At 37.9% G+C, this 15,278-nt stretch overlaps 1 protein-coding gene across 4 annotated transcripts in view; it reads left to right on the forward strand.

Annotated features, from left to right (window-relative positions):
* Window positions 1-463: 463 nt before the first annotated feature.
* The window catches only part of tnc (tenascin C), a 60,348-nt gene continuing 45,533 nt past the window's right edge, over window positions 464-15,278 (forward strand). For all 4 annotated transcript variants that reach the window (XM_004916711.4, XM_031890671.1, XM_002935202.5 and 1 more), the window contains exons 1-2: window positions 464-695; window positions 14,658-15,192. In XM_004916711.4, coding sequence (XP_004916768.1) covers window positions 14,745-15,192 — 448 coding nt within the window. In that variant the 5' untranslated portion in view covers window positions 464-695; window positions 14,658-14,744. The remainder of the gene's footprint in view (window positions 696-14,657; window positions 15,193-15,278) is intronic.

The following is a 15,278-nucleotide window of genomic DNA, read 5'->3' on the forward strand; positions in this document are numbered from 1 at the left end:
CCTGTCACTTATTATTCAATTCAGTGTTTGTGACTATATCAGGATCCCTTTGGACCCACTGGTCCGCCTTGCAAGGTGTATGTGTGTGTGACAGGGCTGGCACCATGGATTCCCGCGCTTTTGTCTTTACCTGCGTGACGCTGTGTCAAGGTCGCCTAATACTTTGGGGGGGGGATTGTTGTTCTAATAAAGAGTCAAAGTGTCTACAACGAAGCAGACGTGTGTAAACTTAAAAAAATGCGAAACAACAGACTCCTTTTGTCATTTACCTGACAACAATATTCTGTTCTACTGGGTCGCCGTGTCTTTTAGAGCCCGGCAATGAAAGCTGCCTTTGCGTGCTCTAGCCTTACATGGTAAATACCTTTGTGCTTGTCTGTCCCACTGTGAATGTGAGGCAGCTCCGAGCAGAAGCTGTGCCTTTAATAAGCAGTGGGACAGGCTGCCTGGAGGCATTGCATTACACAGGAGTGAGCGGCGCACCGGGGCTGCAGCGCTACTATATAAGCCCTGTGTGTGAGGGGTGTGAGCACTCTGTCTCCCCGGCAGCGCACTGAGCAGCAGCAGCAGCGGGCACCTTACTCACACATGTAAGTCCCAAAGTTGCTCCCAGCCCTACAGTAAAGCCATTGGCTTCCTTTCCTTCTCATGGATGCTGTTTCCATTTGGATGTAAAACTGCACCCAGTGTTCAAGGTAAGCACTATTTAGGTTTCTCATTTCAATACATAATATAATGAAATCCTATCCAGACCCCTCCAAACAGCCTTTGCAAACAGGCAGCACAAGTTTTTTTTTTGTATTCCATTTTTTTTATTACAAATAAACACAAAGTTGCTTGCCAGTGCAGAATGATGCTTTTCAGTTTACACTGGTTGATATGTGAACATAGTGATGCTTATCTGCAGATAGTTGTTAGCAAAGGAGTCCTTTCTTGATATACAGGTATGGGACCTCTTATCCGGATACCCATTATCCAGAAAGCTCAGAATTACCGAAAGCCCGTCTCCCATAAACTCCATTTTAATCAAGTAATTCAGAATTAAAACTGATTTCCTTTTTTTCTGTAGTAATAAAACATTATCTTGTAATTGATCTCAACTAAGATATAAATATTCCTTATTGGAGGCAAAACAATCCTATTGGGTTTAATTAGTGGTTTATTGATTTTTTAGTAGACTTAAGGTATGGAGATCCAAATTACAGACCCCTTATCCGGGAATACACTTGGTCCTGAGCATTCTGGATAATGGGTCCTATACCTGTGCCTGTTCTGCATAAAGATCAGCTGCCTGAATATTTTCTTTTTTCACCAAAGACTGATGCATGATCTTAATTGTATCCAAGATGCCCTTCTGTGTTATTGTTTCCATAGATTAAACATGCTGTGGTACCCTGAAGAGTGCGGTGCTGCCCCATCCTTAAATCCTCATTGAACATTCTAAGCTGAAACATGTTGCTTTCTAGTTCTTTGTCCTTAGAACACGTTTTAGAAATATGATCAGTTCACTGCACCGAGGAAGCACCATCAGGCTGAACTTGGGCACAAGGCAAGGGATCAGTGTAGCTTATTCCTGGGCAGTATTGAACAGAATGGACTAGGTCAATTTATATGTTTTTGTTTCAGATGAACTTGCAGCAGGAAATTGCTCTATTAATCGACATGCCGTTTATGGTGCAAAGCTTCACACTTTTGTGCTTTTGAGGTTTAAGATTTGCTGCGGGGCTTAGGACAGGATCCAGACGTTCTAGGTTACATACTGTGTTACATTCCATGACTAGCTACTGTACTTTAACCCTCTCAGTGTCTTTTCTTAAAGGGCTAGTTCCATCAAAAATTATGTTTTGCAGATATGAACATTTTCTCTGTGAAAGTTTCAATAGACTGTTTGAACTTGAAATTTAAGCTGCATTTGGAAGGCTATGGGAAAATAGTTTTAACTTAATCGAACCTGAAATAACTGTGGGGCTATGTAAAGCAAGAATGGAAGAAAGTGATAAAGTGCATTTTTGCTGACCCAAGTGAGAATAAAATACATGCACCATTTGCTTATCTTCCATTCTTTCAGGGCATGCAGGGTTTTAGCTGGGCACTCTGCTTAACTAAGGGGAGCCAAGTGCATAGTTGTGTTTGAATTCATTCATAGAGCATTGTATGTATTTTATATGTGTCCTTGGTTGTTGACAGTAAGGCAAAAGATTTTTGGGGTTCAGGTTGCCATTTCAAACATGATCCATGCACCCCTTGGTATCCACTGGCTACCCAGGATACTTCCCTCCCACTTTTCACTGCTCTTGTCCACTGTTGGCAGCTCAGACCACTGCATTGAGGGCATGGTGGGGTTAGAACTATCCTCCTACTTTAATTAAAATGTTATGGGTCCTTTGGGGGACTCTTGACCCCAAAGTGATGCCTGCCCATACTGTTATCCCATTATTTGGGCGTGGTTTAGTGCTTCTGACCCTTTAAGTGAAAGCTGTAAGGAAAGCTATAAGTGATGTACAGGTTTATTATATATGGTAGATCTTGTTGAATAAATATCAAAAGCCTATGTCAAATGCTTACTAAGCACATTTAGAGCGGTTTTGCACAAAAGTGTTTGGAAAATCTTAAAGAGGATGTTGCAGCATCTTGACTTCTGAGCTGAGGAATAGCAAATGCCATTTCACAATACTCTGGGTACTGTCACAGCAACTAAATCCCTTCAGGGTGTAAAGTTATGGATATATCACAAAGGGTAATCAAGGGTGGCCTAGTTTATTGTAATCTTATTCACTAGTAGATTAATATCAGTTAAAACTGGCACTTGCATACCCTTATTTGCCATTTCCACTGTCTCTGTGTCAGTTTTAAGGAAGTTCCTTAGAAAATTAGAATCGTCACATTTGCTGATAATAAGCTAAGATGTCATTTTGATGAATGCAGTATAGTGCATTACTGAATGTTTTAAAAAGGTTTGTGATCTCAATTAATTTACTCCCATGGGTTTTGTTAACATGAGTAAGGTGTGCAGTGTTATTAAAAGGAAATGTTGCTACAATAAAATATGTTTTAGTGTTTGAACCTGTGAATATACACCCATCATTCTTGGAACCTCTTGGAGCTACCAGTTTACCCAAGATAATCTCACTCATTTCGTACTTGGCCCTCAAAATGTGTTTGTAATTATGACGATCACCCAGTGTTTCTATAACAGCAATCAGGGTAGTTTACCTTGGGTTGGACGATGCAAAACAATATCTAACTTGTTCTGGTTAAAGATGTCCAAATGCATTTTTCATAGCACCCCTGTACTTTCTTAAATACTGTGTTTTTGTGTGGGTGAATCATGCAGAGCCACGCCCATTTTGTTCTATACTTTAGGGGTGAGATGCTTTTCTAATAGGTCCTGGGACATCCTTCAAAGTAAACCCAATTATCTTGTGCAGAAGCTGTGACCCCATTTAACAAGCAATCATGATTGTTGGTGTTGTAGGATCATTTGACCATGTGCCTTATCCCAGAAACTGCATTTGTCCCCAGGCAAAACACGTACATAGAGTAGGTACTGTCCCAGGTCCTACCTGCTTGTATCACTGTTCAGCCTATGAAAGCGGTAAGGGTACCCAAGACTAAATCCCCTGATCAGCATGTTGCCTATATAACTATAACCATAAGGCTCTTTAATCAACAAGCAGATTCTCCACACATTCCCTGTGTGATTACAAGCCTGCTGGGGATGATGTGACTGTGTTAAAATTGAATATATGGGTTGTTTCCTTTTCATTTTGAGTTTCTTACTTGGTCTATGACCATCTTCTTTGCAAAGAGAAAACACGAGCCCCCAAAAATATTTCACATATAATATAATTCTGATATATAGTAGAGTGCATCTGTTGATGGTATTGCTTGTTAAAATTTAATAAATGGGTTATTTCCTTTTACTTTTGATTATAGCTTGTTCTGTCAAAAATTAACAATGGTAAACTCACGTATGCACTCTGTATCATACATCACAGCGATCACATAAATTGTGTTCAGTCTTTTATTAATTCTAGAACTGAATACAAATTTTCTTTTCCTCAAGGCAGGGAAAGTAACTGGAATGGTAGCTTTGTTTAAACAGCTGAGGCTCCTTCCTTTTTAAGAACATCCATAGTATGTGGAGCATATGATACATTTAGCAGTAGCTGTGTGGGATTTTTCTTTCTTTTTATAGGGACTTCTGTTGGTTTGGTTTGACTGAATAGTTTTTGACAGTTGGGACAAATAGGTCAGCTTACCAGCTTTATATCTGGCAAGTACTGTTCCATCTTATCTACAGAGTGACCTAAATATGAAAGGGTGTCTTAATCCCCAGAAACAGATAGGAACTAGTCACAATATTAGAAAAAATGTGTCCATTTACCAACATATAAAATGGGGTTTGGAAGAAAGCAAAAAGGTGCATTTCTTGCACCACAGATGTTAAGGTGGGAAAGCCCATAAAAGGCATATTACTGTGTTGGTGCCCAGGTAATTGAGTGAAAATAGCCAGTAAAAGTAATAATGCCTGTTTTATTCTACTAACTCATCTTAACATATCACTCACTGCAATTTGTAACCAAAATCTACATTCAGTTAAATCTGTCCTGGATTACAGAATGTGCAAGTTCCATTTTGCCTATTCATAACGAGTTCATAAATAAATCTTCACAATACAAATGTGTAGTTACACAGACTGTAATGGTGAGGAATACATTAGATAAGTTCAGATTTGGAGGCCCGTTTATCAGCATTCTGACTTTAGTGGTTTAAAGACGAAGGAAAGGTAAAGTCACTGGGGGGTGCCAAAAGTAGGCACTTGGGGGAGTGATTGTAATTGCTTACCTTATACCCTGGTGCTCCTGTTAGGAGAAAACTGCAGCAGCCCAGGGCAGCTGCGAGCAAGCAATCCTCTTCTGTCTGTCTTCCAAGTCCCGGGACCGGCAAATGGGCAGTAGGGTGAAAATGCTGACTTTCTTAAAGTTAAAGTTCCGCTTTTCACTCTACTGCACGTGCACAAGCAACACATGTGTCATTAGTATAATCCATGATCTTTAGCACTAAAGCCACAATTCATGAAAATAAACAAAAAAAAATATGAACATTATTAAATGAGCCCCTAAGTGCTGTATATGCCAGCAGAGAAGCAGGATATCCACCATTGCTTGAATGAATCCAAACAGGTTGAATTTGCTTATGCAAAGACATATTGGAATGCATGAAACAAGAGGGAGTAATTACGCAAACCACTTCCAGGTTAGTGGATAAGGGATGTTGATACACTTCCAGGTTAAGCGACATCATCCTTAAAGGGGTTGTTCACCATGTCCAAATCTTATTAAAACACCAACAATTTTTTTTTTTTAAAAAAAGTTAAAAGGCCACTGTAAAGTATAGGGCACTGTACAGGTATAAAAAGCTACTTGTTATACCTGTTAAATCAGTCTTTATTCTATCTCTGAAGGGATAAGAGTGGCCTATTTTGAACCTGACACACTGAGAACTTCCTATATGCGTACATCTTCACGTCCAGGCTTTGCCCTTACTTTTTTCCTATTGGACCAAGTCTTTGGTTGCTTGTGCACTCTAACCAGTTGCATAAATTGAAAGGTCATTAGTTAATTTCTCCCTTGCAATAGCATATGTATACAGACTCAGCATATCTCAAATCAAACATACTGCTATATCAGAAAACAGATAAACCTCCTAAAAAATATCATAGCCGATATGACACCAAATCCGTCATCAGGTCCAGATTTGTGGCGAGGCCGGCAGAAATTTAGTGGAATCATGCCACCCAGCTGCACTTGAATTTTGCCTGCATACGGAGCAATGGGTTCCGGACACGCAGATACTTTACTGTCTGTCGCGGTGGCTGGGCGGCAAAAGGGAGTGGCCTTGGGGCACCCTATTCAGAAATCCGGCCCTGTCAATCATACAGGTCGGTAGAGGGCAAAACCATCATCTCAGCCAGAAAAATGCACTCTTGAGTGTTTTCTGTACAGGGCAGTTTCAGCCTGTATCTGCCAAGGAAATCGTTTATGTACCATGTTATGGTTTTATATGATTTGCAACTGCAAATACATTTTGGATCTGCATTTTAGTTGCTGGGATTAGTGTTGCCCAGAACCAGGTGGCATTTTCATTTGCTGGAAATAAGCAGACTAGCAATAAAAAAATCATATTTCAGAACCCTACAAAGCAGACAAAGTGAAAAGTTGCCTAGAATTAGTCCATCATCTCACACTGTATGATTGTCAACTAAATATTACTGCTGATTCTGCAAGGGTACAGAGTGATGACAAAAGATCCTGGTTTGGATGAAGAGTGAAATTGTTGGGCCCGGGGGAGTAACTGGGTGGACTGGGGCTATAGTAATAGGGATACCTGATTTTAGAGACAGTGTTATTGGCTGTAAATATTTTTTATCTGCTTCGGCCTACAGCAATTTTTTACCAGCAAGGCCAATGAAATACTGCCTGGGTGGCACCTGTCGTATTATTTAATTGTTTAATAAAATAATCTTTTGGGAATCACCCTTTAGATGTGCATTAACAAAAATATTCTAGTGTTTTTTCATGTCTGTGTTTGACCAGGATTAGGAAAAGTGCTTAATATTGCATTCCTCAGGAGTATCCTTGCTTGAACTCAGCTCAAGTGTCTTATGTATGTCTGGGTTATTTTTAATGCCCCACTTACGCAAAACCAAGAATGTAAGTTTCATCCTCTTATTGAGATTTCATAAATTCATTTTATGTTTGTGTTGTATGTATTTATATAACACCAACCTCCATATGTAAGAAAAGGCACTATATATTAAATATGTTTTAGATACATGAACAGAGAAAAATGAATGGCTCTACACAAGGCCTCCTTCTGAGCCTGAAAGTCACTGTATTCATTGTCAGGTTATATGGTTTTATATGGCCTAAATCTTTAGTCTTAAAATGTGATGTGGGCAAGTGCAATCTGGGGGCAGAACCAGTATTTTTTTGTATGTACAAACATGAAGGCAACTGGGGAAATAGTTGCTAGAATTTAGGTCAGTAGAGGGATGGAAGCTTATAACAAGAGGTATGGCCTTATAACTAGCAGTATATATTCTATATAGACCACCCACCAAGTACTTTATTTAATAATATCATTGGCTTGATATAGTATATTATATAACTAATCATTTTAATTATAATGAAGAAACCCATTTATGTTCATTTCCATTTTTTCTACTGCTTAGAAGAGAATGCCAAGTGTAATTTAGTTGGCAATTCAAATAATAAAAAATGTTGTGGGTGGATTACATCTGTCAAGTATTTTAGTACGCCCAAAATCTGCATACATAATTATTAAGCTACACATGTCATACAAGAGTACAGAAATAGATTTATTTTTGAGGAACATGGTGTAGTTCTACCATCCATAGTAATATAACATTTTCCCTTTCTTTTTCCTTTTCTTGATTTTCTGTTCAGTATCATGAATAAGAATGCCCCGGGCCGAATATAAGTAAAAAAGTAAACATAAATCGTTAAAAAAGGTACTTTCCTACATGGTCTATACTTATGAGAAGGTAAAAGACGCTAGATCATGCATAATAACTTCTTTGTTATTATTAATTTTATATAACCAAAGCCAACATTTCCTGTTGAGCTTTAGCCACCAGAAGGGCTGAATGGAAATTTTTGGGAACAGATCTAAATAAAACAGGTAGCAAAGCCAACCATATCACACAATGATAAACTTTAAAATTCTGTTATTGGTATTATTGCTCTTGTTCTTTAGATTGTGGCAGTGTTGAGGTGGAGGATAGGAAGGGTGGGATGTGGGTGGACAGGGAAAACAGGAAAGTCATGCACACAAAAATGTTACTATATAAGTGATGAGCAGGCATAACAGTGATCATGCTGTACATAGAATCATGAATCTTTAACTTAAATGGGGTAATTTATAAAGACCCTTTATGCCAGTGTATACAAGAAATTTTCAAATCTTCTCCTATAAAAGGTCCAATATCTTGGTCTGCCATCAGGAAGGGGTATGTAGAAGTCTCTCTCTTCCTAGACTCCCCCTTCCAGCCCCTAGCATTTCAGGGTCAGAGGGATTGAGTCATTAGATGTGACTACAAGATATATGTCTGTGGCTGTGCAGTGCTGATCTCAGTCTGATACATTCATTCTATCTGACTAACTCAGACCTCCCAGGTGTCTGCTGTCTACACAAGATCTGTTTATTGGCATCCCCTTCACATTTTAGTGTTGGGATCCTCTGATTTGTAGCTCTGCAACAACAGAAACACAAAATAGGACTACTTAGTCCTATCTGAGGTCTACAGGGACATGGCTGATACCTTGGTCTGTTATGGACACCTATGCTCAGAGAGCTAATATGAGTCTTCTCATCATGTGATCAGGATTCCAAGAAAAACATCCCATTTATTCAAGCTCTCCAATGTATTAATATATCATACACATATTGGAAAGCTATAAAGGCATATGCTTTTGTTAAACAGAGCTTATCATGAGGGATGTGAAGTGGCATCCAATGGGATCAGCAACGTCATTGCAAGTCATTGCTTAGCTGAAACACCCCCTGCTACTCCCACTGGACAAATGGACCTTTTAATGATTGCCACATGTGCCTTTCCCACCACTTAGTTTAATTCCTGACCCAGCTAAAACGTGTATAGTGGAGTACTGTCATATACCCGTCATGAATAAAGCAGCCATATGAAACCCATCACCCAGTGTGTAACGAACAAAGAAACAGGGCCCCTGCAACAGGAGGAAAGCTATTAGTTATTTTTTCACACTCAACCTCCCAATTTCCTTCTAACCTACCCTGTGCCTTGCCCCCACATCAGACACACATTAGCATCTATCAACATTGCAGATATGTATGTGGGCAGTAACCCTTCTCAACCAACCAGTAATTTACGTTTTTTTTATTTTAGCCGATTGCAGCACTAGCCTACACCACCTTCAATCATGACCCCATCGATCCAAGTCTTCTTTTGAAAATGCTGTATTTAGGCTTACCAATTAAAATGTACTGCCTTTTGTGTACATACTCAATATTCATAAATATCACAAATATTCTGATGAAAGGTACGCTGTGAGATTCTTAAATTAGCTCGAAGGTGCAGAGAGCAGCAAGATTAGCACCAAGGGGTGTAGTTATGCTCTAGCACCTGCGTCAGGGGTCTTATTATTAGATATGTTACTTTTTACTCGAAATGCAAGTAAACTTAGATTGCTCCTCTAACCAGTTTTTACATTTTGGAACAAATACTCTGAGGGCGCAACAGTGTGGGAACACTAGGCACGCCGCTCCCATTGTTATTCCCCCTGCTTGCCCCGATTGTCACCACTTGCAGGGGAGATTCCAGATCGAGGACAGGTTGCCATAGGTGCTGTTCTAATCTGACCTTGTACTGTTCTTAATTAAGAAATAAGTTTCCATATAAAGACAGAATAGTGAACAATATAAGTAGTATAAGTGAAGTTTATGACTGTCAGCTGGTTTAACCTGCCTACGCAGGCGAAATGGCTAGATAAAACATTTTTGCCTTGTTTGAACCGGATGCTTTACATCTCATGCACATTGTTGAAATCATTGACTTTTGAATGTATTTATACAACATAGGGACTGCATACTTTTAGACTCACCACCTACTAAAATCTCTTAGGTTAAAATATACAATTCTTTTCTAGGAACTCAGCACAAGGGAATACCCTACTGCACTTTGCAATCTGTATCTGTGTTAAGCATTCTCTAGCGAAAATACTGTGACATAGCGGAATTACAAATGAAGATAAATTACCAAGGTCAACTTTTTTGTAAATGTTGCATAACCAGTGCTGACAGTATATATGAATGCAGAAGACAGATTTGAATACATTTGCCTTAAGTAAAATAACCATTGCTGTACCAAGCAGAGTTCCACTAGAGTCCACCATCTGTATGGAAAAACTGTCAGCAAGTCCTGCAACTATCAACAATTATAAATGAGTTCCAGAAAGCTGGAGGCTTAAAAAAAGGTTCTAGAAGTAACAATTAAATACACCTAGGTTCAATATGAACTCAATAAATAAGTAAAGCTCTTGATTATTGTTTTATTTTATGCCTCTAGGAATTATGCTTAGCAGAGGTGTGCAAGGGCCCCTGTGAATAATCAACAATTTAGTTAACATTTGGGCACTATATAAATAAAGGATAATGACAAAGCAATTGTATCAAATTAATTTGTGTTGAATTCTAAATATAATTAACACAATACAGTGATACCAGCATTAGCAATTATATTTGCATAAAAGATATATATATATATAGTTACATAAATCTGCTGTTAATCAGTATGTGATTTTAGGTTCTCACTACAAACTTCTGGAAGATTGTACTGTATTTGATATAATTTAATGTATTTCATTTGACATACCCTCAACTCCTCTAAGGCTGAGCAGCCACTACTTACTTACAATATACTTTATTTACTAACTCTTAAAGCAAAAGTCCAAAATGAGGGCTAGTAACAATAACAAAATAAAGAGCAAAGTTGTGGAAATCAAAAATATGTGACTACTACCTTACTTGAGGCTACATCTGCATTTTTATATATATTATTGTTTAAAAAGTCCCTTTTCTCCACAGGCCAACCCTAGCATGCAGATTTCCTTAACAACGCTGGGGTTTTCTATGGATCATCTGTATTTCTATGAACCGGTGCTTCCTTCCTGCTTATTCTTTAAACTGTAGCTCCAGGGAATATGGATCCCCTTCCCATAATGGATACTGCTTTTTTGTGGAAAAAAGATTCCCTAGTCACATGAAAGACAAACCTAAAAAGTCTACATTTATCTGACTATATTACATTTGCTATCTAACATTTTTTAAATAATTGATGAAGTGATAATTTGTTATTTCATGAACAGTTATAACAACACAAAGTCACCTGAAAAATTCTCAAATTTGCAACTCATGTGGTTGTTTAGCCACACAACCTTTCAAGGCAGTGTATAGTTTTGTGCAAAGTATCTGGGAAAATAGTTACTGTATATACTCGAGTATAAGCCTAGTTTTTCAGCACCCAAAATGTGCTGAAAAAAGTCACCCTCGGCTTATACTCGAGTCGGGTGCCATGGGTTCCTCTAGACTAGCACCCTCTCTCCTTTGTGTGCAAATTAGGCCACCTGCAACCAGACCCTCCAGTGCCCTGGCCTAGGCTCCCACAAGTAATACTTATTTCCCCTTACATCTCCTCCGGGACTGGGTCTGCTGCCAGTTTGCCAATGTGCAATGAGCGTGGGGTAGTACTCATATTGTTTTTGTTGACCCTCTTCTCCACTTACAGAGCTAGTTTACTGTTTTTCTTTGAAATAAATATTGAAAAACATATACCCCACTGATGTCTCAATTAATGTAATTTTATTGGTATTTATTTTGATTATTAAAACTTAGCAGTAGCTGCTGCATTTCCTACCCTAGACTAGAAGTTTTTCCAGTTTTCTTAGGTAAAATTAGGTACCTCGGCTTATATTCGGATCGGCTTATACTCGAGTATATACAGTACATAGTTAATTTGGGTTAAAAAAGGCAATAGTCCATCAAGTTGAGCCCCTCTAAATGATCCACTGATGCAGTTTATACACACGTACATATGCAGACCAATTGATACACTCACATGTGCTAATAAATGTATATGTATCGGTTTAGTTGCATGTCTCTGCACTCTTTACAGATCATTAATATTCTTCTGAAGGACTCAGACCCAAAACTGCATGGCATACTCAAGGGGAGGCTTACCAGGGAACTCTAAAGAGGCAAAACTATATTTTGATCCCTCAAGTTAATGCCTTTTAGTAGCCACTGAATAACACTGCCAAGTTATCCACAGATATCCCCAAATCCTAAGAAGGTCTTCAAAACACTTAATTTTAATGTATAACTAGCTTTAATGTTACTTCTACTGCAGTATATAACCTTTATCTACATTGTACCTCATTGGCCCTTTACTCCCCAGTTCTCCAGTTTAGTGAAATTTCTCTGCAAAGTGGCAACATCCTGAATGGAACTTATAGTTTTACACAATTCAGTATCATCAGAATATAATTCAGCCTGTTCTCTATCCAAGTAGGAAATGATATTCCTTAGTTTTTTGTGTCAGTCTTTTATAGTGTTTTTTATTGTACATTTACACAAAAATGAATGCATTGTGGTACATTTATTAAGGATGGGCAACTAATTTTTTTCCACACTGAGAGCAGTGTCATTTTTCTGAACCCATTTTATACAAACTTACCTTCTTCGTATTAGTGAATGGCTATAGATAAATGCAAAGCCATAAATGGTCTTTGTAATATATGGTATCAAAACTTCATGTGGCACAAAGAGACTAAAAGCTGCTGCATGCATCTAGATACAAATGTATAAAATTGTTTTATTGGTGTACATTAATATAAAATAAAAGGGCACAAACAAAATATGCCTTGATCTGTGCCTGCTTTATATATCCCTCTAAAAAGTATGATAGAACTGTGATTGATTATGCACATAAAGAATTTGTATGAAGAACACCTGAAATTTTGCAAGGGTTATTTTGCTACTTACAGAATGTGTGACCTTCTCATGTATATTGTTACCTAGATGAGAAGGTTTGATTTCTTACAATGAAGGTTAATGTGCTTTTGGCTAATGTCTAACAAGCCTCATAAACACTGCCATGTAAGTCACCATCACAAAATAATGAGAATCACATATCTGCATTGTAAGCCTATAGTCCAAAATGTAAATAGAGCCTTCAACCCCAAGGAAATAAAATTTCCTTAAGGGTGATGGATTCTGGTCATATGTCCTAACTTTATGTTCCTTGCACAAAAAAATATTGTCACATACTACGTAAGTGCTTTGCTGCTGTGCTTAATTGCCTGCGTGACATTAGACTAAAAGCCTGTGATGAACATGTCCAATAGACTATGCAGTTTTAGCTCAAGAAAACACACTTGTCATGTGTTTGAAGGCATTAATAAAGTTCTAAAAAATGAAAGCTTAAATCCCCCTTTGCCTCAGTTATTAGAGAATTCAGAAGATGCTTACATTATGATCTCATTATAATGGGTTGTTTGTTGAACTTTTCCGGTTAGGTCTTTGTGTCCTGCAGCAAAGTGGCTCTATGCTAAAATGGAAAATAAATACAGATGTGATTTCAATCCTCTATATTTGTTTTGGTTAAACATAAACATGTAATGGCTGTATTCAGAAGCAAGAGATCTTGTGTCAGAAGGACAGACAGAAAATAATACAACTAATGTAAGATTCTTATATTTTTTTCCAAACTATTTTGAAGCACATCTCATACATAAACTGGACAAGTCAACCTAAGATTTTGCTGTTGCTTAAGGTAAACACGAGTTTGCTAGAATAACTTAAACCTGCCCACTTTGTTTAGCTGGTGGTATTGAATTGCCTTCCAGAGAAAATATGCCTGTGTAAATATATCACACATACAGAACATATGGAATGGGCCACAGACAGTATATGGAAACAATTCTTTATTGCATACTGTTAACGTCTATGTTCTTTTGTATGGCTAGGATATTGATTTACTACAAGTCATATATGAAGCATGATATGCACATCTACCAATGCAAGCCACTTTTCCTTTAAGAAGGAGGAGATGACCTTTAAGTTGGGTTTCAGAACTTCGCAACCCTAGGGCAATGGCACATGGGGGGATTTTGAGTGTACTGTCATGCAGGCATTTTGCAGTTTGTTGGGCAGGGGACAAAATACTTAAAATCTCCCCTCCATTCATTCCTAGTGCACATTGATATAGGGCTATTATCACTAGTAAAGTTGGTGTTTTATTGATTAACACTTTCAGGTGATTCCCGGTGTAACTCTAAGTTGTGTATTGTGTTGCATTTAAGACCATGTGTTTAAGGCTTTAGGCAAAAAGTGATGTAAAGAAAACTCTGACTTTACAAACATTTGGTAATTTTATAGTATTATGCTTTAGAAAATGCATTGCTTATCTTCTCAGTAATGACAAAACAACCAGAGACCTATAATATAATTCAAATTATGGCAGCTGTTACCTACTACATGTTTGTTTGTTTATTGGGAGTATGATTGGGGGAGAAACCAATTTTTCTCTATATTTCTTTAACTTAAAGTATGTAAAGTATTATTTGCCATACCTCACAAAAAGCTAACAGTTCTAACAGTACATATTTTCTGAAAGTGTTCTATTGCAAAAGAAGCACTTTAAACTATTAAAACTATGAAACTGAGCACAGACAAAACCTTAGCTAGTAAGAAAAGATAGACCAGGTGCTTGTGTCAGTCTAAAGCTGCAGGTGGTATGCGGGCATAATACTAGGGATCTGTCATCTGGATAGGAATGAAACAACTAGAATATTAACAAGCTTTTCTTTTGATGCAGCCATTGAAAAGAATGCAGCGTCTTTCCCATACAGTCTACAGCTACATAACAGCAACAAATCACGAAATAGCTTTCTTGTACATACATTTTTTTTATAGTGGGTAGGGTAGGTTTAGCAATTAAAGGACCAGTAAGAACATGTTCAGTGCTTAATCTGTTTGCTTTCCGATTAACAAGATGTTGATCTTGTAAATTACCTTTAAGCATCTTTACTTTTTAGAATAAAGAGACAAAGAAGAAAATTACCAAAGTTTAACATTTCAAAGAAACAAAAAGACACAAGAACCTGCCAGAAGTGGACATCAAAATGGGGGTTCCCATACAGGTGTATGCCTGTCTAATTTTTCTCCTAAGTGCGGAGGTAAACTGTGGTCTTGTCAGAAAAATTATTCGTCAGAAAAGGGAAAGTGGTCTAAACATTTCCCTTCCAGAAGATAACCAGCCCGTTGTTTTTAACCACGTGTACAATATTAATGTCCCTATGGGTTCCTTGTGTTCAGTTGACTTGGATCCAACAAGCACAAAAGATAATGAGCTCTCTCCAGAAGTTGGCAAGAACTACCAGGAGCATAATTTAAATGGTGAAAATCAAATAGTTTTTACTCACCGTATCAACATTCCTCGAAGAGCATGTGGCTGTGCATCGGCCCCTGATATCAAGGACCTTCTGACCAGGTTGGAAGAGTTAGAAGGACTGGTATCATCTCTTAGAGAGCAGTGCACTACAGGGGCTGGATGCTGTTCTAGTGCACAAGGTCAGTACAATAACACTTTATTAGTCCATCATTTACTGCATTTACCAATATTTTTAGTGTGTGTGTGTATATATATACATTGCCAT

Source organism: Xenopus tropicalis, chromosome 8 (genome assembly GCF_000004195.4).
Source record: "Xenopus tropicalis strain Nigerian chromosome 8, UCB_Xtro_10.0, whole genome shotgun sequence".
NCBI lineage: Eukaryota > Metazoa > Chordata > Amphibia > Anura > Pipidae > Xenopus > Xenopus tropicalis.